Genomic DNA, 23,915 nt, shown 5'->3' with positions numbered 1-23,915 from the left:
GTTTGTAATAGTAATAGTAAGTATTAAGTTAATTTAACTTAACTTTTTTCCAAATGTTGATCATATCTTAAAATATACTTCAGCCAATATTTAAATATTATCTTAGCTCTATTACGTTCCGAAATATTATATATGACGTTAATCCAATGTTGACTTAATACAGCGCTTACTTCCAAACGTGCTGTGGGAGGAGTCTCTTGGGGGGTTGCACGCCCACCCGCCGGCCAGCTCCCGCCCACACATGTCTGTTTATAATACAGATGCGCCCCTGCCATCAACGCGACAGCAGCAGGCAGGACGACGAAAGCATCGAGCAGAATGACGGCGCCCGGCAACACCTACGACGTGATCGTGGTCGGCGGAGGAATATCTGGTGAGGAACGCGTCACTTTGACAATTATTGCTGATGTTTCAGAAACCTATTGTTTACCTTAGCAACAATTCGCAATTTGGCTTGAGCGAGGACTGATGGGAGTGTGGAGGAGACAACTGTTGCACCGTCTGCTCTGCATACTACTGCTGCACCTCCCCCAAACACATGTAGATGTCATTTTATGCGCCGTAATAACGCCGTATTATGTGTGTATGATGTGTAGTAGCAATAGCAGAAGAACGGCTCCTGTTGAGTAAGAGCTAATCATTCACGCACAGCAGACTTTGCATTACATAAGAGCAGGAGGAAGAGGGGTGGATGGGTGGTAGCCTCTCTGCTGTCCGTTGGGTTGCTTGTTTATTAATCAAACAGACTTGTTTGTCTTGCCCTGGAGAACATTTTTTCAATAAAATAACCGCGGTGTGCAAATAATACCATAAGTTATTCATGCGTGAGCTAAGTGAGAAGTGGTGACTTGAGGTCATGTCAAAAGCTAGATAAATGAATAACAATCAAAATGTTTTTGTATTTAAATTACTGTTGTTGTTGTTTTACAGTAGTATGTTTTGAAATATTATCTTATGTTCCGTATTTATTTTGTAATTTTTAATTATTATCATTTCACTCTAGTGTCTTTGTAATTGTATTTTGCTTTTATTTTGTATTTATATTCATTATTTTATGTTACTTTTATTTTATTGTAACAACAATAAACAGCAAAAAAGGTAAGGACATTTTTGTAGATTGCTTCTTTAGTGGAACAATGCTTATTGGCAATGAAACTTATAGGCTACCATTGGAATTGGAAAGGCTGTTTATTACCCTTACACTGGTGACACATTTGTAAGGAACATGCATTTGTGCAGCAGAACTGAGTATATGGGTTGTGCCCATGAGAAAAAAAAGTGCAAAATTTCCTCTCCTAATTCCGAACGTCTTATTTGGCTGTTGCCATTGACTCTTGTGGGTTGGATGATTGAAGTTAGAGCCATTTATTCACTTCACAACAATCATTGGCATATGGAAGAACTGTGCACAGCTGTGACAGCCTGGCACATCCTCCTCATGACGATCACCAGCCTGATCACACAGCTGCATCCCATTCTTCAAGTAAAAAAAAAAAAAAAAAGTCTGCTTTAGTAATAATAAAATAATGCTCTAGTTTTCTTTGGATGCTGTCAATGGTTTTAAATTTCAATTTAACAATATTATTATCATTGTCATTATTATTAGTAGTAGTAGTATTAGTAGTAGCAGTCGTAGTAGTAGCAGCAGCAGTAGTCATAACTGTATTATCATTATTATTATTATGGTTGTAGAACTTCACTATACAATTTCTAAAACTCACGAAAGTTTTCAATTTAAAATGTAACTACACGCAGGCCACGCCATTAGATGATGAGGAACATGAATCCATCAATCCACCTTCTTAATTTATTTACTCAACTACAGATGATGGTGTTTGTGCTTTGAAACAATGTAGCTAGCACTAAGGGTGGTAGTGTTGCTTCTCATAATATAAACGTGGATGCACACAACATTGCGGAGCGACCACTGGTCAGAGTCTACAGGCATGGTATTTATTCTAAATATGCCACAAACAAAACATCATCCTTAATATAAAGAAACTCAACTCACCTCTTGTTCAGTTGAAAGGTTTTTTTTGCGTGTCTCAGTGGGTGCTGCTGTTTTTGGCTAACAGTAGAATTCAAATGGGCTAAGAAAGTCTATCCTTTGATGTCCGTGTCTATGTAGTGACAGTACACCTATTGTGCTAATGGGAAAATGGAGGCCTTTATTTGAGCAAGGCATTTATTTAAGTGGATGGTGCGCCTAGCAACTACACTGAAAAGAATGATGGTTGAATTTACTCAGTTATATTTCATCAGGTGGTTGCACAAAATAAATAAGCAGGATCCAGATACATTTTAAGTAGAAGTATAGTCTGCTTAAATAAGGTATCTGGATTCAGCCAATTATGTGTCATGCAACCACTTGAAGAAATAAAATTGAGTAAATCATGCACAGCATTTTCTTCAGTGTAACTGTGAAAAGGTGTCGACAGTATTAGCGTTCACTGAATAAAATGGAATGTTGAATTTACTCAATTTTTTTTTCATCAAGTGGTTGCACGAAATATAATGATGATGATGATTTTATTTTGTGCAACCAACTGATGAAATAAAATTGAGTCATTTCAAAATCCCATTTTTTTCAATGTAGGAGCCATTATGTGAGGAAATACGCCATACCAGTACCAGTATCAGTATCAGAACTATATCATCAATACTGGAAGATTATAGTTAAAGTCTAAAGGTTGCAATTTTTGCTTGTGTATTGGTAGATTTTGTGCCGTATGGTTTGATGAACTGCAACTGGAGAAATGCATACACCGTGCTACACTGGGGGAAAATGTTGTGCATCATTTACTCGATTTTATATCGTCAAGTGGTTGTACGAAATAAAATCATCTGAACACAGAGAGATTTTTAAGAAGATTATACATCATCTTTAAAAATGTGTCTGGATACAGCTGATTATATTTTGTACAACCACTTGACGAAATAAAATTGAGAAACTCAACCATCATTTTTTTCAGTGGATAGGAGTCATGCAGGCTATTTACTGATTCTCTAGACAATTCTTCAGAATGACAGGATGACAAAACAACAGTCTGCTCAATTTATGAAATGGGTGTCAACTTGGTGCAGCAGAAGACTATTGATCCACTCTTCCATTGTCCCCACTGCAAGCCGGTCAATTATTTTGTTTTTTTACTCTTTGAAACTCATGTAATGAAGCGAGCTGTCTGTCAATACACTGAAAAAAATGAAGGTTGAATTTACTCAATTATTTTTTTCAGTATATGCACCCGCGCCTCAAGCCCTGTTTTCGATATTGGTTTGCAAGATTTGTGATCAGACACTGAGTAATTGGTACTAATTATTTTTAATAATTACGGTGATGAATCCTGAAATTGCAAAATCTGAATGAATTTCCATGATCTTTAACTGTTTTTTTCCTTTAGATCCTTTAGATTTAATAAAATGCCTACCTCTGATTATTTGTGATGATGGACGATACTGCAAAAATGTGTTTTACTGGTATAAAACTGAGTAAAATATCCTTATTTGTAGTACTACAAATACAAAATACTTAATTATAATAAACAGTAGCAAAATCTTTCCCACCTAAAATGTCATGTGTGGATATGGACATAATTATCACTCCACACCACTTACAACAAATTATTTAAATAAAGGAACTAGGGAAATTAAAACATTATTATGTTTAAATGACCTAATAATCAAATTTGAAAGCCTTGGAATCACATAAATATCCGTCTGTATTTGATGATCAACATTGACTGCTATTAATCAATATCAATACCAAACTGGTATTGACGTTATCGATATTTTAATTGGTCCACCAATTTTCCTTTTTATAGCCCAATATCGATTCATAAAACCTTAAAGCGAAAATCAACCCAAACACATTTTTTTCAAGAATATGTTCCCAGCAGGCCCACTAGTTGAAACACAGCATTCTGATTAATATGGCATTTGTGGAGTAAGAGTTAATCCTGCCTTTTTTAGCCATCTCTGGGGGCGGCCATTTTGTCACTTCTGTCGACTGAAAATCACATCAGAACTGCTCAGGGCTAAGGTAACAACCAATCACGCCTCAGCTTCAGAAAACAGGTCAGCCGTGATTGGTCGTTACCTGAGCCCTGAGCAATTGTGATGTAATTTTCAGTCGACAGAAGTGACAAAATGACCCCCCCCCCCCCTCCAGACATGGCTAAAACAGGGAGGATTAACTCTTATTTCACAAACGCCATATTAATCAGAATGCCTTGTTTCAATTAGTGGGCTTGCATAGAACATATTCTTGAAAAAAATACGTTTGGTTGACTTCCCCGTTAAATCGATGTGTAACCCACTTAAAATGTATGGTTGGAAAACCCGTATGCTATTTATGGGTAAAACCTCATTCCTCCACAGGGTGGCGCATGTAATTAATTCTTGGTCAAGAAGACACCGGTCAGCATCATGATCAAAAGAAGCAATTTCCCGTGAAAATCGTATGAAACAGTGATTAACTCACTCATATCAGTATCTAATGAGCTGCTTGCTTGTTACGACAAAGAAGTGTACGCATATATTGACAAGAAGCTGTTTTCCATTGAATAAGCCCTCATGTCGAGCTGCGGTAAACAAAGCCTCTGCTTGTTACGAGGCTAAGCCTCAATGCTAATGTTTTATAATAAGCTTTTTTAACTTAACTATGTCTTGGTAGAGAACTTGGTCAAAACCAATCCCTGAAGTCCTCGAAATGTTGCAAGATGCTAGTGATAATCGCGAGTGGCTAACTGCTATGCTAGCAAATAACCGCTATGCTAGCAAATACATTAATTTGTTGGATGCTCGTGAAGGTAGTTCAGATAAAATGCTATTATTGATGTTAGCTCATTTATTTTGGTCATATAAAATTGAAAAATGCACATGGTTCATTGAAAATGATTCATTTCAGTTAATAAAATACAGAATGTAAAATGCTGCACTACAGAAACATTTTGTAATGCCTTATATATTGTATTGCCTGTGATGGTTATACTCAACATGATAGATACTTTAAGAAATAGAAAGATACTTTGAGCGATTGAAGACATTTAATTTGAGGATATATGACAAACATAATAGATTGATACTGATCATATATTTTCTGCACGGTCTAGATTGTTTTTTTTTCCTTTGGATTAGAATTGATATTGGATTCTGAACTTTGAGTGGTTCAGTGATGAGCCAAAACCCAGCACAAAGACAGTGGACGGAACAGGACTGTGGTTTTACCATGGCATCTGGCCTGAGAATGTCAAACTTTACTCATTTATTCTTCTCATTGACACAGATAAGACCACAAAAAAACTACCCTGGGAGTCGCAGAAAAATCGGAACAGTGTATACACACACACATAGACATGCACGCACACACACATATAATTGATAACATGATAATTAACGGTATCCATCTCTCTGAACCTAGATCAGTGTAAGTGTCATTCATTAGTTTTGGGTTTTGAGTACCACTAAGGGTGCTACAGATCCTTTTATGTCATGAGTTTACAGTGTGTTTTTGACACTTTATTTACGCAGCCAGCCTACCTTGTGGTGGGAATTGATTTAAATAATTATTGTTTTGATCAGGTCACGTTCAATAAAACATACATGATTAATGTAACTGCATTGGATTCAATTCAATGTAAATATTCATAGTTTTTACTGATAAACAAGGTTAGAGCAAGAAGTTTCTCCTATTTTGTAGCATTGATTCTCCTGAGAATGTCTTCCATATGAAAGTAAAATTGTTACGTCGTGAAATCCTTAACTGAATCGAAAATCGAAGTGAATCGACTCAAATCGGGCCCTTGTGAATCGAATCGAATCGATTTTGGAAAGCTGAATCAATACCCAGCCCTACCCACGAACTAGTCTTTAGCACAGATGAAACGAAGCACATTGCTTTGTTGTAGGGGTTGTTTTCAGCATTGGCATTCAGAGTCCACAGATGGTGGAAACGTCTTCTATAGTACTTGTTGATTCATTTTGACAATTGGAAACAGTTTGAAAGCACATTGGCGTTCCACCATCCACATTACATAATAAGCAGTCAAGTTGCTCTGCTGGGTTTCTTCATTTTTCTTAGCGCAGTGTTTGGAGAGACTTTCGCAGATGATTAATGGTTTCAGGCTGGTCGATGGGAGATGCTTTCTTTGTGTTGTCGGCTCCTCTCGGCCGACGCCCTCTTTGTGCCGGCTTCAACTGAGCGTTCGTCTTGTCATTCAGACAGCGACATTTAGGTCAGTGTCACTTCAAATTTTAGTCAAGTGCACACAACAAATGGTGGTGAAACAAGCTAATTCAATAAGGCTAGCGTCAACCCACTTGTGTGTCACATTAGGCCCTTGAAATGACATCATTTGTTTCCACGTGTAAAACCGTCATGGTCCGCTCAATGACCATTTCCCTTTGCACTTGAAATGCAATTGTCCTTTTGCTGCTGCAGACTGCCACCCATAGCCAGCGGTCCCTTGGGGGGAGGAATGACTTTTACGAGGCAACATTAAAGGCTTGTGATAGCCGCTTATCATAGTGAGAAGGAGGGGCAAAGAGGAGGAAGTAGAGGGAACTTTGTCTTCCTGCTTTGTGTCAGCAGAGGTAAATCAAATATGGGCAGCTAAGAATGTGGGCAGGAAATGGAGAAGGAGTGTCAGAGGGAATGTGAATGTGGGAAGAGGGTGAAAGTAGGGGTGTTCCTCGACTTCCCTTGCGGGGCCCAGCCAAGAAGGTCACTGGAGGCCCCCTAACAAACAAAGACCAGGATCATGTTGAATAAGCCAAACACCTATTTTAGTAAATAATTGACACTTAAAATGAATAACAAATAACATAGCTGGAATGTTGTTGGAATGATCAAAACACAACCAAGTGAAAAATAGGGAGTGAATAGCACAAATGTTGTTTTTTTTACCCTCTGTATTTGGGGACCTCTAACTTAGGTGCGAAGTTCGCATCATTTTATTGTCACTGTTTGACAACAAACCTGCTTGGAAGGCAGACTCCCGGGGCGTCATTGCAGTGTGGTACACTACGTGCCTGAGGGAAAGAGCCAGTTTCGCTGCCCCCCAAAAATTTAATTGTTGACAAGGGAGGCTATTTTCAACGATTAAAGGTCAGGTTGCAAACATTTTTCAGAGTCTGTTAAAATTCATATTCTCATTTTATTTATAATGCTAAGAATACTGCCCCTTCCCCAAAAATGTATTAATAACAACAAGTGAAAGTTTAAAAAAAAGGGCATTTATCTTCAGGTACATCACTCCTGACATTGACATATTTTCAGCAACAATAACAGTAGTTGATGATATATATATTTGGTCAGAGCTGGGCACACCCTTCCGGGGCCAGAATGGTCAGACACCCATTTTTAGGGGTGACTTGTTTGAATAAAAGGGCTCGATTAAGCAAGGGCGGAAGCGGATTTTAGTCCGGCCCACTAATCAGTCCTCATGCATGTGACATGGTCACGAGGTAGCCAAATTTCATCTCAGCCTACTCAGTGATTGTTTGTTATGTCCTCAGTCATAGTTTCATAAAATAGAATGCATACGTGTCCAGAATTTAGTTCAGCACATTCATGGTGGAAGTGAGAACAAATCTAAATGAAAAAGTAGTGTTTAGAAATATGGCAAAGTCATATATTTTGTGTCATGGTGCTATATGAATTGAATGAATAAGACACCAACGGCAGTCTGCAAAGTGGTGTCAGTGGCAATCACTCCGATTGGCTGTCAGACAGGAAATACAAATCAGTGCATGAGATAGATACATTTGTAAAATATTTCAGTTCTTTAAACCAAGCATTGCTTCCTTGCGGTCATCACCAGACAACTGCCTCACAATTTCACACGGGCTGTGATGAGTTGTGGGTCCATCTTGAAAAGTGTGTTGAGAGATATTGACCTCTTAAGGAGAGTTGCGCTCAACAGTTTTTAATCTCCAAGCAAGGTAATCATAGAAATGTTCCTGTGGATTACAGTAAACACATAAAGTTAATATGGAACATTATTTGGAGAACGCACAGTTCTTGTGAAGTATCACATCCTACAATGGCAGCAGACTAATGCCTTTTTTTTTTCTTTTTTTTTTGCGATTCCAGCACTCGTCCTGTCCAACACACACGCTCAGTTACAAGCAATTCGTTTTCAAAAGATTACAATGTGTGAAGTACTTACCAAAACAGTGTGATAAATGAAGAAATCCAAATGTCTAAAGTCTCGTCCACGTTGACCACGATGCTGCGTGTGTACACATGAACAGTATGTCGGTGGCTGTCATGGCCGCCAGTCATACTTAATTCAAGTGTACATCTGGCACCTGTGTATGGGCCTGTAAGGTTGATTTTTGAGTATAAAACATTAATGGCATATAACCCAATATATAGTTAATTTGAACCAAAAATTGGGTGAATTTATTAAAAAAAAAAAAGAATTTTGACCCAACACAAACAATCCAAAAATTGGGTTAATGAAACAACCCAATTGTTTTTAGAGTGTACAAAGTAATGTGTACAATATAGTATGTAAGATAAGAGAGCAGAGTCCATTCATGGAAATGTTATGTTTTCTTTTGTTTTTACCTCCATTTGGAGACCTTTGGCTGCACTCTGTTGCACTACATGTCCATGCAACATTCCATCACTTTTCCTGGTATTAATTCAGTGTGCAATGACAACACTCCCCAGTACCCCTGAAGAATTTGCTTTGCCAAATAACTGTCAGCAGCTTACTTTTGAATATTGGACTGACAACTTTTTACCACTGCAAGTTGTTGAAGGATGATGATGGAAAACAGTTGTTGTTCTATTGATCTTGTCATCAAATTCCACATTGTTCTACTGGTCTTTGTGTTTCTGCATGTCATGATTTCAGTGGTGGGTTGTCAGGGCCAGCAAGGGCCTTCACTGCTGAACCTAAACACAATATGAAGCACTGACCTATATTTGAATCTTCAATTGTAATACAGTATTTTTTCATGAATTTAGATTAATGTATTCCTAATGGTCTATTCTGTTCACTTCCTAGCTGTATGCTGCTACTTTCAGAGGCCAACAACAGTCACCTCAGCATTTTTCCATCCTTTGATGGTTGCTCAGAACAGGCCAAGTTTGACTAGCAAAACATGTCTGTAGCTATCTGTATTCTATTCAGTTTATCAATGTGTTTTAATGTCAAGTAAAGTCAAATGTATTTATATAGCCCTTAATCACAGGAAAGTCTCAAAGGGCTTCACATATGCACCAGATCATATACACGACATCCCCTGATCTTAACCCCCAGGAGGGCAAGGAAAAACTAAAAAAAAACCATCTGCGGAAAAGTGAGAAACCTTGAGAAGGAACCACAGATGGGGGAATCCCCATTCCAGGATGATCAGGCTGCAATGGATGCCGAGTGGGCAATATTGAACACACATTATAGTACTATACAGTGTTTGGTAGCCCTTTGCCATTCCATCTGGCAGTTTTACCTGAACGAAAGGTGCACCAAAGTAAATTTGATGCTGTTCTTGAACCATTTGGAGTATCGGCATAGTTTTGGTCTCTTTTTGAAGATAACACTTTGAATTATTCTCCTCAGAATCGCTGTAAGTGCTACTGGCACTGAATTATGGAAGTTTGAATACATAAAAGAAGGCCGACCCACGGACGACCCACGGCCTTCTATGTATTCAAACTTCCATAATCGTGGTGCAGACAGACAGATCCACAGGTCGGGTGCCCTGTGAGCGGCAGAAAAAGGCAGGGACCTTGGCGGTCCGATTCCCGGCTACAGAAACTAGCTCTTGGGACATGCAATGTCCCCTCTCTGGCAGGGAAGCAGCCTGAGCTGCTGTGCGAGGCTGAGAAGTTCAGACTAGATATAGTCGGGCTCACCTCCACACACAGCTAAAGCTCTGGTATCAGTCCTTTTGAGAGATTTTACTACATTTTTCTGGTCCATCCTTTGTCATGCGCCAGTGCCCATGGTACTTGTCCAACATTCTTCAGTCGGTCGTTTTTCGTGACAAACTGAATTGTAATCGTCAGTCCCTTAATCTGTCAGTCTGTCAGAACTCCGTTGGTCCGTCAGTTGGTTCCCCCCCAAAAAAATGTCAGAAAAACGGGTGTCCAAGACGGACCGTCACTGACGGAGTGTGACGAGTATTGACGGATGAAAACCAAGTTCCGTCATTCGTCAGTCCGTCTATTTTAAAAAGTTGTCCCGTCATGCAATTGTCAGCAAAACGGGCGTCCGTCAGTCTGATGGAATGCCCACCTCTGGAAGTGAAGTAACATGTAGGAAGTGGTGGAGCCACTGGATTATTGTTTATTGGTCTACATGAGATGTTGAGTGATTGAGAAGTACAGTCCACATTTTCAAACCGTATCACGTTTCATGAAACAAAGTGATATATAAGAAGTGGTGAAAGTTACTGATTTGTTTGCATTATGCACTTTTTATGCAGCTTTTGCTTTTACAGTAACGTATGTACTTATGGCAGAATAATGGTGAATTTATGGTGAACACTTCACTGCGCATCAAAGGACCTAGTAAGTTTATACCTGTAATTGTAATAGATAAACTGTCTTTCATATGAATGAATGCTTCATTTGCCTTTACTTTAGTATCCCATAATGCATAATAGATCTTAAATTGTTTGTTGCACTAAAGATTAATTGTTGAAAAATATATTGGAAAACGATCTCAAATCGCAATCTCAATGTTTGATTTTTATTTTCTTTTTTTGGGGGTTGCAATTAGATTGTTTTGCAAAATCATTCAGCCCTAGTGTTGTACTGTATATGTTGCTGCCCAGTCCCGGCCAGTGCCCCAGTATACAATCACTGCCACTCCAAGCCTGGATAAAATAGGAGGGTTGTGTCACAAAGGTCATCCAGTATAAAAATAGTGTCAAAAAATTATGTGCGTGACTCGCTGTGATGACCCCCGTTGAGACAAACCCAAAGTTGCAACAATAAATGTAAAAGGGTGCCAGGATGAAAGCGCCTGAAAATTTGAATTCCCTCCTAATAGGCTGCAGGCACAGCTCGATACCGAAGCAGATTGCAAGCTTGTTCACGTTTGTTTCTGTGCCTTTGCATTGATTTCATGATTTGTGCTAACTACCCAGCCAAACCGAAAGATGAAAGCTATTACTATCATTTCCGTCTTTTTGTTTTGGTGCACATGTAATGTGCCATTTGAGGCAAAGATAGCTCAGCTTCCTAGTTGCTCTCAGTGTTTTTTTTTTTGTTTTTTTTTATGGAAGAAAAGAATAATATGAGCTTTCGAATCAAATCAAACAAGCTTTCTTATCAAAGGAAAATCCTAATAGGAGGCTACTTTTTCTTTGGCCGCCTGATGGCTGCGGGCATAAACAAGCGATGTACAGATGCTCTTTGTTTCCAAAGGCAGACAATGACCTTTCCCAGCCCGGCACAGGTAATAGCTTCACTTTAATAGCGTCGTGGATTTGCAAGGTCCACTGTGCCCACGGCTTAATGCGTTCTCTAAAGCCTGGACGGGCTGAGTGCGTTTGTGTAAGAATGGCCCACTAGTTGGTTTAATGCAGCCCAAACTATCTTTAAAGTAGTATAAATATTTCCAGACTTAGTGTGGCTTTGTGGGATTTGGAAGCAGCAGAAGGGCTGAACATGAATTTAGGCCATAGGCTGGGCAAAAGTTGTAAAGGTAAACAAGAACAACTTTTTTTTATTTTGACTCTTAACTCATTCACTGCCAGACATTTTCAGAGCCTATTTTACCCTAACGTTTGAAAAAATTTGAAAGAAATATAAATAAATTCTTGGGATTGAATGGCTGGACTGTGAAAAGACAAGTAAATTTGTCAATGGCAGTGAATGAGTTAATCGGTCAAACATTGAAATTCAGACCAAAGATTTATTTTTAAATCATTCTTTCCTCACTGCTGTAACACGGTTGATCTGATTAACATAGTAGCGCATGTAAACAGCAGATCTGAATTTATCACGTCATATGCAAACAGGTGACCATAGATCTTCATTCGGATTGATTTCAATCAGAATGATAAAAAAGTCTCCATGTAAACCCGGCTACTGAAGAACAGAAGGCTCAAAATGCAGTAACAATGCATTCTTAATGGTCTCAAATTAAACTGTTTATGCAAGTTTCCAGGACCAAACTGTAAAAGAAAAACTATCAAGGCTACCATAGTATTTTCCTACTGGAAATCATGGAAATAGGTTCGCACATCGTGGTTAGCACATCTGACTCACAGTTCTGAGGTCGGGGGTTTGAATCTCGGCTCAGGTGCTGAGCAACTGCTACACCATATAAGCACTGCACTGCAGAAAATGAATGGATCACTGCTCATGTACACAAAATATAAGACATTCAGTCATTAACGACTACATATATACTTAACATAATACTTAAGATTGTACTGTCACACAAGTGTTAAAAGAAGTTCTTCAAGTTAACCACATTAATCAAAGACATACCAATGAATCAATCTAAACTTAACTGACCAACGTGAGTTGTGTTTGTCTTATTCAGCCTTTTTTTTTCCACATCAGCAACAAAACATTCTAGCTAAATTTCGATAGCTAGTGATGACACAAATGGTGACGCTGGAGTTTCATTGCTTTAAATGTGAGTTTGTATACCTTCCAGTTTGGTCAAAAAGCGTATAAAGAAGTTAACAACCATAAAATGAAAAAACAACAAAACTGTATTCCTAAAATTTGGTAAGAGAAGATGTCTGTGGTGACACTATTAGAAATGTGACTGCTCATTTCGGGTAACTTCCGATCTCTCCATTTTCTCTTCTCAGCGCCTTTTGAGGTTATTGAATAAGTTCCATTCAATATGCAAATAAAAAAAACATCTACCCTCAAGATTCTCAAGCCTCTGCTTAAACTCTTTCAGGCAATAGGGTCTTCATATTCAAATGTACTTGCATGAAAAGTGGTTGTTTCAGTCAGGATTATGCAAAATATATTTTGCTTAACAATATTTAAGTCTTCTAGAGCCAAACTTTAATTTAGCAAATTACTTGTTTATTCCCACAAACTCCTGTTTAACCTCCGCTGAAGTTTCCAAATGTGAAAATCCATGGACTTTTGTAACCCTAAGCATTCTTAACGACTAGCCACTATATATTACCCGCACATTTGACTTTGTGAGTTTTGTGTTTTTAGGAGCACAATTCCTACTTCACACGAACCAGTAACAGCGCTGATGGTGATATACACTCAAAACAAATCACTATTAATAGGCTCCTCAGTCCTCATCTGGCATTCTCCACTACCACCCAACCAGACACTCTGAGTGTGTGTGCGTATTTGTTTTCCCACCCCCGAGTTCCTTCTGACTGAGGTCAGAGTGAGAAAGGCTGCCATAGTGCGAAACCGGCCCCCTTTTCTCCCATCACATGATCACCTGCTGTCTGACTTGTGGTGTGTTTCTCATGCGTTCATCACTTCGGTTACTAAAGGTCAACACATTTGAAGTTGGAATACGAGTCAGTTAATCCTGCTCCTTTTAATCCTATTGTTATGAGAGTAACGAATGAGATTGAAATGAATGGTCAAAACAAAAAAAGGACTGGAAGGACAAAAGTGCAGGAAAGGAGCTGATTGGTTGGGCACAAGGGGAAAAGGGTGAGGCTGACAAGACTAGAGAAGCTTACTAAGTAGAAACGAGAGTCTAAAATGACACATAAAAGATCATAAGGAAAGGACAAGTTTTAACTAGCATTGATCAATATAGCTACTCAAGATTGAAATATCAACAGGGACTGACCTTATATTTGTCCGTCCATAAATTGAAACACCTTGTTGATGGGGGTTGATACAAGACAATTGGGCTGTACCATTTCAAATCCTGGTTCAACAGCAAAAAAAGAAAAGAAAAGAAATGAACCATTGACAATAGTGAGGACAATTTTAGAGTGCTATATTTGTGTTAATTTGTCCTCATCCGTAGAACAGGTGACATTAGACAATAGGACTTGTGTCATTTTTTATTCTGGATAGACACCAACAGCAAAAACATTTCTTTAACAAAAGTAAAAAATAAAAAGAAAAGATGGCATTTGTTTGTCTAACAACATGCTAGCAGGCCACTATCTAGTTCACAGAGGATGATTTAAGATGAGTTATATCATTACCAGAAATGGCAAAAAAATCCTTTAACAAAAGTGGAAAAAAAAGAACAGTAACCAGAGTTTTTCCTGGCTCAAACTGAGGCAGAGGTGGTACCATCCTGAGCATGCACCATGACGTGCATGTATTCTGTAAATTCAACTATTAACTCTTAACTCTTAATTTTGGATTAAGCGTTCCAATAAAAATATGACTATTATCATGTCATCCCATTAAAAAAACAACAATTATTTCTTAAACTTACCTTATCTTACCCAGGGGTACGAAACTACGGCCCGAATACAGCCCACCTTCACCTTTCGCCCGGCCCCCTGAACAATACCAGAGACACATTATGATTTTTTTTCAGTCTGGCACCGTGATCCAGACTAATACACTAATAGAAAATGACATTCTATTCCAATTGAAACTTGAGAGCCGCATCTGAGGCTGCCATGGTGCTCAACTGTCCCGTTGGTTGTGGCTCATTCTCGGGGAAAGCGGTCAGGCAGCCACCAGAGCTCTTCGATGCCGAAGTGTGATGTCGAACGACCTGTGCATTTTCCTTCCATATGACCTTCACTGCTGGATACTATAATCGTGTGGATTTAATCTACACTGTCTACACTGGATTAAAGTACAAATGGATGAGTTTGAGCGACTTTTAACTTCAATAGCAGGACCTACGTGGATTGTTATCGGGTCTGTCAAACACCGTAGGTGGCGCAGGCAACGTAAACAAAATTGGAGCTGCCTAGATGGGCTACGCAGCTAGGCTAAATTAAATGCTAAACACTCAAACTCCGCTGCTGAGGCACTCTCTATCTCCTGATGTCAGATCTGTAACACACAAAACGGGTGATCTGGAGCAACAATGAGCGGGAAATCTATAAGTTCAGAACTATTGCATTTGTTAATCACGGAAACCTGGCTAGACTCTCAAAATCCCCACGCATCAGTGCAACTGTACTTCAGGCTAACACGGCACAATGTGAAGTTTCATCACCGGATTATGATGTCCAATAATACGCAGACTACAACTAATGACAACTTTATTGCACGCTTGCGGCCCTGGTGAGGATAAGTGGTTCAGAAAATGGATGGATCAATAGCAAACGCTATCACACTGCACTGTGTCATTTCTGTCATAAAAGTAATTAATATGTGTTGACATACAGCCACGGCTCGTTGAAGCACAGCTATATTGTCGGTGATGTTTTTCATCATCTGTTTTCATCATAATCATTTGGTCATGGAAAATGTTTTCACATGAAAATGACCATTAGCACTAAAATGATTGGGGGCCTGCATTTATTTAAAAATATATGTGTGAATGTAAATGTGTGCATCTATGTGTGCAATGTGCATTGTTGAACAGTCACTGCTAAGTGAATAAATCTGCGAGTGATTTAATCTTTGAATGATTAATATTGTAGGCTCAAGAGTGGTTCATGTACTCTGGTCTCTGTTTGTTATGCCTAGGTTGTGGTGACATCAGAGACAGGCGACGTAGAAAACAGTGCTGTACTGTGTGTGTTCTGGGCGAATGCAATAAACGGACGGCGCTCCCAAATCGGTCCCAGGATCGTATTATTGTTATTGAGATCTTATAAACCCCTAAACTTGGGCATTAGATTAGTGACAGCGATGGGATGGTCTCCGAGAGAGTGAGGGGATTAGTCGCGTTGGCGCACGGGAGCCGCACTCTGCAGAGGATCAAAAGTCAAGGCGCGGTGTGGAGTTTTTATCCGCATATTGGAGATGGAGTCCAAAATTTCCGTTAACGCCAACAAGACCCAGATGTCATTTACGGCAATGCAGGGTGAAAACGACAGCACGGGTAGTGGACTCATGCGCAGTAGGTGAGTCTAAGACAACCGCCTATGGGAAAGGACTGGTGGAGGGTGTTGAGGTGACTGTTGTGATTAACTCTGGTTCTAACATTTTGCTGATCTCGGAGGAGTTCAAAATGTCCCTGCCAGGGCTTCGTGATGAGGTATTGAGTAAACGATACACTGTTGCACGTACAGTGGAAGGACAATTGTTGGACTCCTTAGGTACAATGACTCTTCCTTTACAGATGGGGGCAGAGCCTGGTAGCCAGTGGTTCATGTAGTGCGGGGGTCCACACAGAAGGTTCTGTTGGGTTTTTATTTCATGTCAACAGACTCATGCTGTTATGAATGTTGGTCATTGTCTGTTCCATGTCAGTGATGTGGATATTCCTCTTATACATGCCTCTTATTCATACCTGACTGTTCTAATATCTCTGTGTCCTTTGATACAACTGTTCCACCCTGCAGCGAAATTATGGTTCCTATTAAAGTGGGCCTCCCACCCAGCACTCTGCCTCCCATGAGGTCCTATCTGGACCCCGTCGAGTTGAAATTTCGGGACACCCTGGGACTGGTTATTGCACGAACGGTGGAACCAGTGGACAATGGATGCACAGTGGCAAGGGTGCACAACCTGACCAGGAGGAACTGAAATTGCACTCTGGGAACCATCTAGGGGTGGTCCATCATGTTGAAAAAGACGATTTATCCACCCCTATTGAAGGCCGTGAGCTCCCACAGGTAGCTGCTGCACTACTGGATGTCCCAGGCGGCATGTTGTCTGCTGAGCAGAAGCAACAACTGGAAGATTTGTTGGAGAAGCACAAGGAGCTGTTCCAGACCGGCCGAAAAGGGACCGGGAACATCAACCTGATCCAACATCGCATCGACACGAGCGACCATCCCCCGATTAAGAAGCGGGTCTACCGTAAGTCTCCAGAAAAAATTATGGAGATGGGGAGACAGGTGCCACGCCTGTTGACCAACGGCATCATTGAGGAGAGCTGTAGCCCATGGTCCTCTCTTGTGGTGCTCGTGAGAAAAAGAATATCACCTGGAGGTTCTGTGTTGACTACAGGGTTCTCAACTTTGTAACCATAAAGGACTCTCATCTGCTGCCACAAGTGGACGACACACTTGGACGCCCTCACATGGGCCACCTTGTTCAGCACCCTGGATTATTTTTGACGGCTACTTGCAGGTGGAGGTTGCGCCAGAGGACCGTGAGAAGACAGTGTTCTCCACAGGCCAGGACCTCTACCAGTTCAAATCCATGCCCATGGGCCTTACTAATGTGAAGGCGAACTTCCACAGGGTCATGGAGATGGTGATGAAAGGGCTCCCGTGGCATGTCTGCATGATCTTTACAGTATGTCTTTTGATTAATAACTCTCTGCACTGAGGGAAGACTGTAAGCCAGCTGGTCTTTGCTCAGCCGCTCAGGTTGTACACATGGAGCGGGCAGCATGGGTCTCCTACACGAGTCAGGCACTCACGAAGGCAGGGCGGAAATGGTCTACGTATGACCGGGTGTTGTGGGCGATATTATGGGCCGTACGCAATATTAGGCACTACCTGGGCCTTCTCCCATTCACAATTGTGACAGATCATCGGCCACTGGTGGAGCTACGACCATTGGCCATAGAGAACGACACCACAAGGCGTCATAGTCGCTGGGCCTTGAAGTTGGACCCGTATGACTGGGAGATCCCACACCAATGTAGAGGCTCTATCTCGCTGACCAGACTCGGGGGCGGAAGACGGTGATGCTCTGGAGTGGGCCACTCTGCCTCCTAGCACGATAACAGACTGTACCCAGACGGAGGGAGTCAGTGGCCCAAGGGCCGTGTGCGCTGATAACACCCCTCGCAGTGTTCCTACTGCCCGGGCAGACTCAGTGTCCCGGGTTTCACTGGACAACGATGCTGTCCCAGCGACAGAACTAGACTCTGGTCCCAGGCCATCAAAGTTTGGGGACCCCTGATCTAAACTCTATTATTTTAGTTTTTGTAACTTTATTATTTGAGTGTTTTTTTGTACTACTGTTTTTGATATACTTCTCCTTCTCTTCTGCTGCTTTGTAAATGGTCATCATCTAATGTCTTCTTAATGTGTCCAGCCTGTAGTTGGTTGTGATTGTCTCACTAGGGAGGCAGCAATTGCCTGCTGTGTTGTGCTTTTGGCATAAATAATAGTGCATGCATTCCTCAGTGTGCCGAGGCAGCTAAATTGATTCAGCCACTGCTTGTCAAAGCCACTGGCTCTGTTTTTTGAGATCTGGAAAGAGGAATAAAAAATAATGTTTTAATCACGTACACCTTGGCTCTGCGTTATCTACAACGGCGTATTAGTGTCACCCGATAAGAAAAAAAAAAGACAAGACGAGATTCAAAGTCGTCATGACGAGATTAATAGTCATCATGATGACTGAAATTTACCGAAACATGAGTGCATTTTCCCACTCATTCATCACTGTGATATGTAGACCTGTGACTTCATGTTTGGGTGTATCCACAACCGAGCTAAGTGACCGGTTGACTTCATGTTGCCACGGATGTCCAACTTCAGTATTCCCTCGTCAACTATTGCGATGACGACGTCATCATGACATCTTTTAATCTTGTCGCATTGACTTTAAATTTATCATGACGACTTTAAATCTCATCATGATGACTTTAATACATCGTCATAGTTATGCTCATAATTGGAAACGGTTGTTGTCACCAACATGAATTATTACATATTATTATTTGAACAGCCTGATATGTTCATTTTTCTGCTCTGTTTCACTTGGACTCTTGACTTTCCTCCTCGCGAGGTCTATTTTAAAGTAGTGACTGATTTTGCCTGCCATATGTGCAATGCTAAAAATCATAAACGTTGCTCTGACACGAAGGAAACATCTTTTTTTTTTTAAAACAAACACAACTGCTTGGATGCAAGAAAACAGCCAATATTTACCTGTTTGTACCATCCGCCAGGTATTTGCTTCAGGTTTTTCCAGTGCACTGGTGTTGATATAGTGCATTCATAGTGGTGCACCGCTGAAATAGCAGTTAAAATATGTAGTTGCTGCAGACTGACATCAATGGCTCAATCAACAAGGCTTGAGCTTTACGCTGTGTTGAGCGATATCAATCACTCTGGCTGGGGGCAGCTCCAAATTAGCTAGAGATGGATGCCACGCAACTTTGAATGCAGGAAAATCCTTGGTAACACATTGCAGGAAAATCCTTGGTAACACATTTGTGTTTGTCTGACAAGATGCTAGCAGAACACCTAATTTTCCTGGATTGACATAAGACAATTGGACCACACCATGTTTGATTCTAAAGTAGGCAGACAATTGCATTGTGAGTCAAATGGCAAAAAAAGGTCATTGACTTACCCTAATAAAAGTGGAAAAAAAAAAAGAAAAAGTACTTGCATGTTTTGGGGTTCTGTTTATGCCCTGCGATTGGCTGGCAACCAATTCAGGGTGTCCCCTGCCTACTGCCCAAAGACAGCTGGGATAGGCTCCAGCATGCCCCGCGACCCTTGTGAGGATAAGCGGTATCGATAATGGATGGATGGATGGGGTTCTGTTTATTAGTCAGCAGGCCACTTTCTAGTTCCTGGAGGATGATTTAAAGGGGGAAATCACCCCAAACCCATTTTTTTTTCAAGATTAAGTTCCCAGCAGGCCCACTAGTTGAAACACGGAATTCTGATTAATATTGCGTTTATGTACTATGAGAACGCTCAGAAGGCGGTCATTTGACTACTTATGCTTTACATTTGACGATGTCACCCCGCCATATCACCTGCTATTTTGGCAGGGAATGGCCAATTTACAAATTAAAGTCATCTATTTGTAGCCAGAAGATCACCCAGATTTGTCATTCAATAGTTGTTGCAAAAAAAGTTGTAAAACCCCTGGACGTTCTAGTGCAGCAAAATCCACACGTTTTTAGCCATGTCTGGAGGGGGCCATTTTGTCTATTCTGTCGACTGAAAATGACATCACAACTACTCAGGGCTTAGGTAACAACCAATCACGGCTCAGCTTCAGAAAACATGTCAGCCGTGATTGGTTGTTCCCTGAGCCCTGAGTAGTTGTGATGTCATTTTCGGTAACATATTCTTGAAAAAAATGTGTTTGGGTTGATTTCCTCTTTAAATCATCCTCCCTGAACTGGAAAGTGGCCTGCTGACAATTAAACAGAACCCCAAAACACGCAAATACTTTGTTTTTGTTTAGTTTTTTCACTTTTACTAGGGTAAGCTAATGACCTTTTTTGCCATTTGCCAAACGAGTGGATTAATTCTTATTCCACAAACGCAATATTTATCAGAATGCTTTGTTTCAACTAGTGGGCTTGCATACAACATATTCTTGAAAAAAATATGTTTGGGTTGACTTCCGCTTTAATACCTTGCCTTACCATTTGGTGGGGTTAATAAAATTTCTGCTTCCTGGATCTGTGTTCAAAATCCAGATAACCCCTCCTTCACCCTTTGCAATTAGCAGAGGTAATGATTGACCAGAAAACTAAGCAAAAGGCAGACAGTGTTGTGGCTGATTAGGTCGTCTTTTCCCTTTTTCAGGGTTGAGTGCAGCCAAGCTGTTGCTGGAGAGCGGACTGAGTCCTGTGGTCTTGGAAGCCCGCGACAGAGTTGGCGGCCGAACGTTCACTGCACGGGTAAGAACCGATAGTGGTGAGATGATATTATCAATCAATCAATCAATCACATTTTATTTATATAGCACTTTTCATACATAAAAATGCAACTCAAAGTGCTTTAAAACATTTAAAGCAAAACATAGAATTATCTTCAATCAAAAGAAAAGATAAATTATTTAAAAGTTGTTGAAAGCCAAACTAAAAAGGTGTGTCTTGAGCTTCCTCTTAAAAATATCAACAGTCTCTGCAGACCTGACATCCTCTGGCAGGCTATTCCAAAGGTGAGGACCAAAACGGCTGAATGCAGCCTCGCCATGCATTTTGGTCCTCACCCTTGGAATAAATAAAAGGCCGGCGCCAGAGGACCTCAGGATCCGCGAGGGCTGGTATGATAAAAGCAAATCAGATAAATAAGATGGCCCAAGACCATTAACACATTTATAAACTAATAAAAGTACTTTAAAATCGATCCTGAAACACACAGGGAGCCAATGCAGCAATTTCAAAACTGGCGTAATGTGCTCCCGCCCTCTGGTTCTCGTCAGCACCCGAGCGGCTGAATTCTGCAGTAGTTGCAGTGGTGAAATGCTCTTTTTCGGGAGGCCAGAGAGCAGGGCATTACAGTAATCTAAACGACAGGTAATAAAGGCATGCATCAGCACTTCCGTGTTAGCCTGAGAGAGAAACGGGCGGACTCTGGCGATATTCTTAAGGTGATAAAAACCAATCTTGGTTACATTTTTAATATGAGGAATAAAACTGAGCTCAGAGTCAAAAATGACGCCATGGTTCTTCACACAGTGTGAGGGATTAAAAATGTGTAGTTTTGGTAAAAGCTTCTCTCTCTGACCTTCGGGACCGATAACTAAAACCTCAGTCTTGTCCTGATTGAGCTGTAGGAAATTATCTGCCATCCATGACTTGATATCTAAAATGCAATTTAAAAGGGTATCAATGGGTCCTGTGTCATCAGGAGACACGGCAATATACAGCTGCGTGTCATCAGCATAGCTGTGAAAGCTGATGCCGTGTCCCCTGATGACATCCCCGAGGGGAAGCATATAAAGATTAAAAAGTAGGGGGCCTAAAATCGAACCTTGAGGAACCCCACATTTAATTTCATGAGTTTTAGAGGAACAAGTATCCATACTTACAAAGAAATATCGGTCTGTGAGATAGGAATAAAACCAGTCAAAAACAGTACCAGAGATGCCCACTAGATTTTTAAGTCTATTTAATAAAATTTGGTGATCTACTGTATCAAAAGCAGCGCTTAGATCCAGTAGCACCAAGACTGTGAGTTTTCTCACGTCTGCAGTGCACCTAATATCATTTAAGATCCCTAAAAGAGCAGTCTCCGTATTGTGGTTCATCCTAAAACCAGATTGATATTTCTCCAAAATATTATTTGTATTTAAAAAATGATTCAACTGGATGAAAACCAGTTTTTCTAAAATCTTTCTTAAAAACGGTAAGTTGGATACGGGTCTGTAGTTATTAAAAACGCTCAGGTCAGAACCGCTCTTCTCCAGAAGGGGCTTCACCACCGCCGTTTTAAAGGCAGCGGGGAAGACGCCTGTCTGAAGAGAGCAATTGACTATATTTAAAATTTGTTCTTCAAAAAATCCATAAAATGTCTTAAAAAGAAATGTGGGAATTGGATCCAAAAGGCAGGTTGTTGGGTTTACCTGGGAGAAAACTCGAACAAGTGTCCTTGCATCAACCAGGGCAAAACTTTCCAGTGTTTCCTCATTAGCCTCAAGACTTTGTTACTAACATGAAACACTTCTTACTTCCATTGAAGACCATAAAGCTGTCAGTTTAGCTTCATTCATTCATTTAGAATCTTAAAAGTTATTTCATATTTGCTTCAATTTTCAGGATAATATTTGTTTGTACTGTCTATGAAAGGGCTAGTTACCAGCATTACAACTGCAAGAAACCCTCACATATGTAAATGTAAGGACTGTGGAATGGCACCAAAAAAACATGCCTCCATCTGGCTGAGTCATTGTTACGAAAATTAAGTATTCACTGTCATAAATGCATTTATGTTATGTTTTATTTTAGAATAAGGAGACCAAATGGGTGGACCTGGGTGGGGCTTATGTCGGTCCCACACAGAATCGCATCCTTCGATTGGCTAAGCAATACGGTGTCAAGACGTACAAAGTCAACGAGCAGGAGCTGCTGTTGCATTATGTCAACGTGAGTATCCAAACATTCTTAGTACTTGGTGTTTTTAGGGGATGATATTTTGGTAGTGGTAGTGGTTGCTAGCATTTAAATTCTTGGGTCACTGTCGAGCATTTTCAGTCAAATTCTGAGTCTGGCCCATAATCAACTAAGGCATAAAATCGTCTTCACATTAGCACCACACACAGATTATTTCACCAATAATTCAAAGAGTAAATACAATTGAAGGACTCTGGAACAAACTGAGCATTTGCAGACACAAGTGCCATGTCTGTACCAGGAAGAAACTTGGAGGAACGAGGCTGTTACTGATCAGAAACAGACTCGGCCTTCTCGTGCTAAGCCAGACCAGGCAGGTTTGAATGGGAACAGACATAAGGAAAAGAGAGAACAGTATTAGCCCACAACACCAAAATTATGTCAGAGTTCAGTGTTGTTTATGTAGTGTGTGGATTAGAACAGCAGTGCTACACCATGAGGTTGAGACATGAGCAGGCAGGACATGCCAGGACAGTATGATACAGGACAGGTGTGGCTATGCTGTGTCAATTACATGTCAAGAATATGAGTGAAAATACAAGGTCTGTTAATCGCACAAAAAAATGCTTTCGACATAACAGGGCATAGGCAGTGATTATCCAGCATCAAATTTCAGATTCTGGTCACGGCTGTGGCGGCTGGTCTTTCTTACACCTGTAGTGTCTTTCATACTGGCAATGTAACTGGCACTTTCTCGACTTTTTTGAAACCCGTCCTGGACGCACGCCCGTTTTGTGGACGGACAGACGGAGGATGAAAAGTCTTTTAAAAAGGACGGACTAAGCAAGGACGGACGTGGGTTTTCGTCCATCCCTCTATTCATCCCTAACCAGGTTAAGTACTGATTTACGTGTTGTGTCCTTTTAAAAAGCAAGACCACTGTTCCACCTTAATTAACTGCCTGCACTTTTCATGTGCCTTCCCTGCAATAACATTGCACAGGCATAATCTGCCCTCTCGTGGTTCAACACATGTAATACCATGAATTATGCCATTTCACTGACTGACAGAAACACGCCCAGCCTGTCCTGTATGTGTAATCCGAGATAATGTATGTATTGGGCGTAGGAAAAAGGTGGA

At 40.6% G+C, this 23,915-nt stretch overlaps 1 protein-coding gene across 1 annotated transcript in view; it reads left to right on the top strand.

The window, feature by feature from the left end:
* Positions 1-248: 248 nt before the first annotated feature.
* maoa (monoamine oxidase a) overlaps positions 249-23,915 on the top strand; it is a 52,493-nt gene continuing 28,826 nt past the window's right edge. The window contains exons 1-3 of the mRNA XM_086052241.1: positions 249-373; positions 20,524-20,618; positions 22,671-22,808. Of these exons, the coding sequence (XP_085908367.1) occupies positions 319-373; positions 20,524-20,618; positions 22,671-22,808 (288 nt within the window). The 5' untranslated portion in view covers positions 249-318. The remainder of the gene's footprint in view (positions 374-20,523; positions 20,619-22,670; positions 22,809-23,915) is intronic.

Source organism: Filicampus tigris, chromosome 14 (genome assembly GCF_054856515.1).
Source record: "Filicampus tigris isolate MCC_2025a chromosome 14, RoL_Ftig_1.0, whole genome shotgun sequence".
Taxonomy (NCBI): Eukaryota; Metazoa; Chordata; class Actinopteri; order Syngnathiformes; family Syngnathidae; genus Filicampus; species Filicampus tigris.
This window is presented reverse-complemented; position numbering and strand designations above follow the sequence as displayed.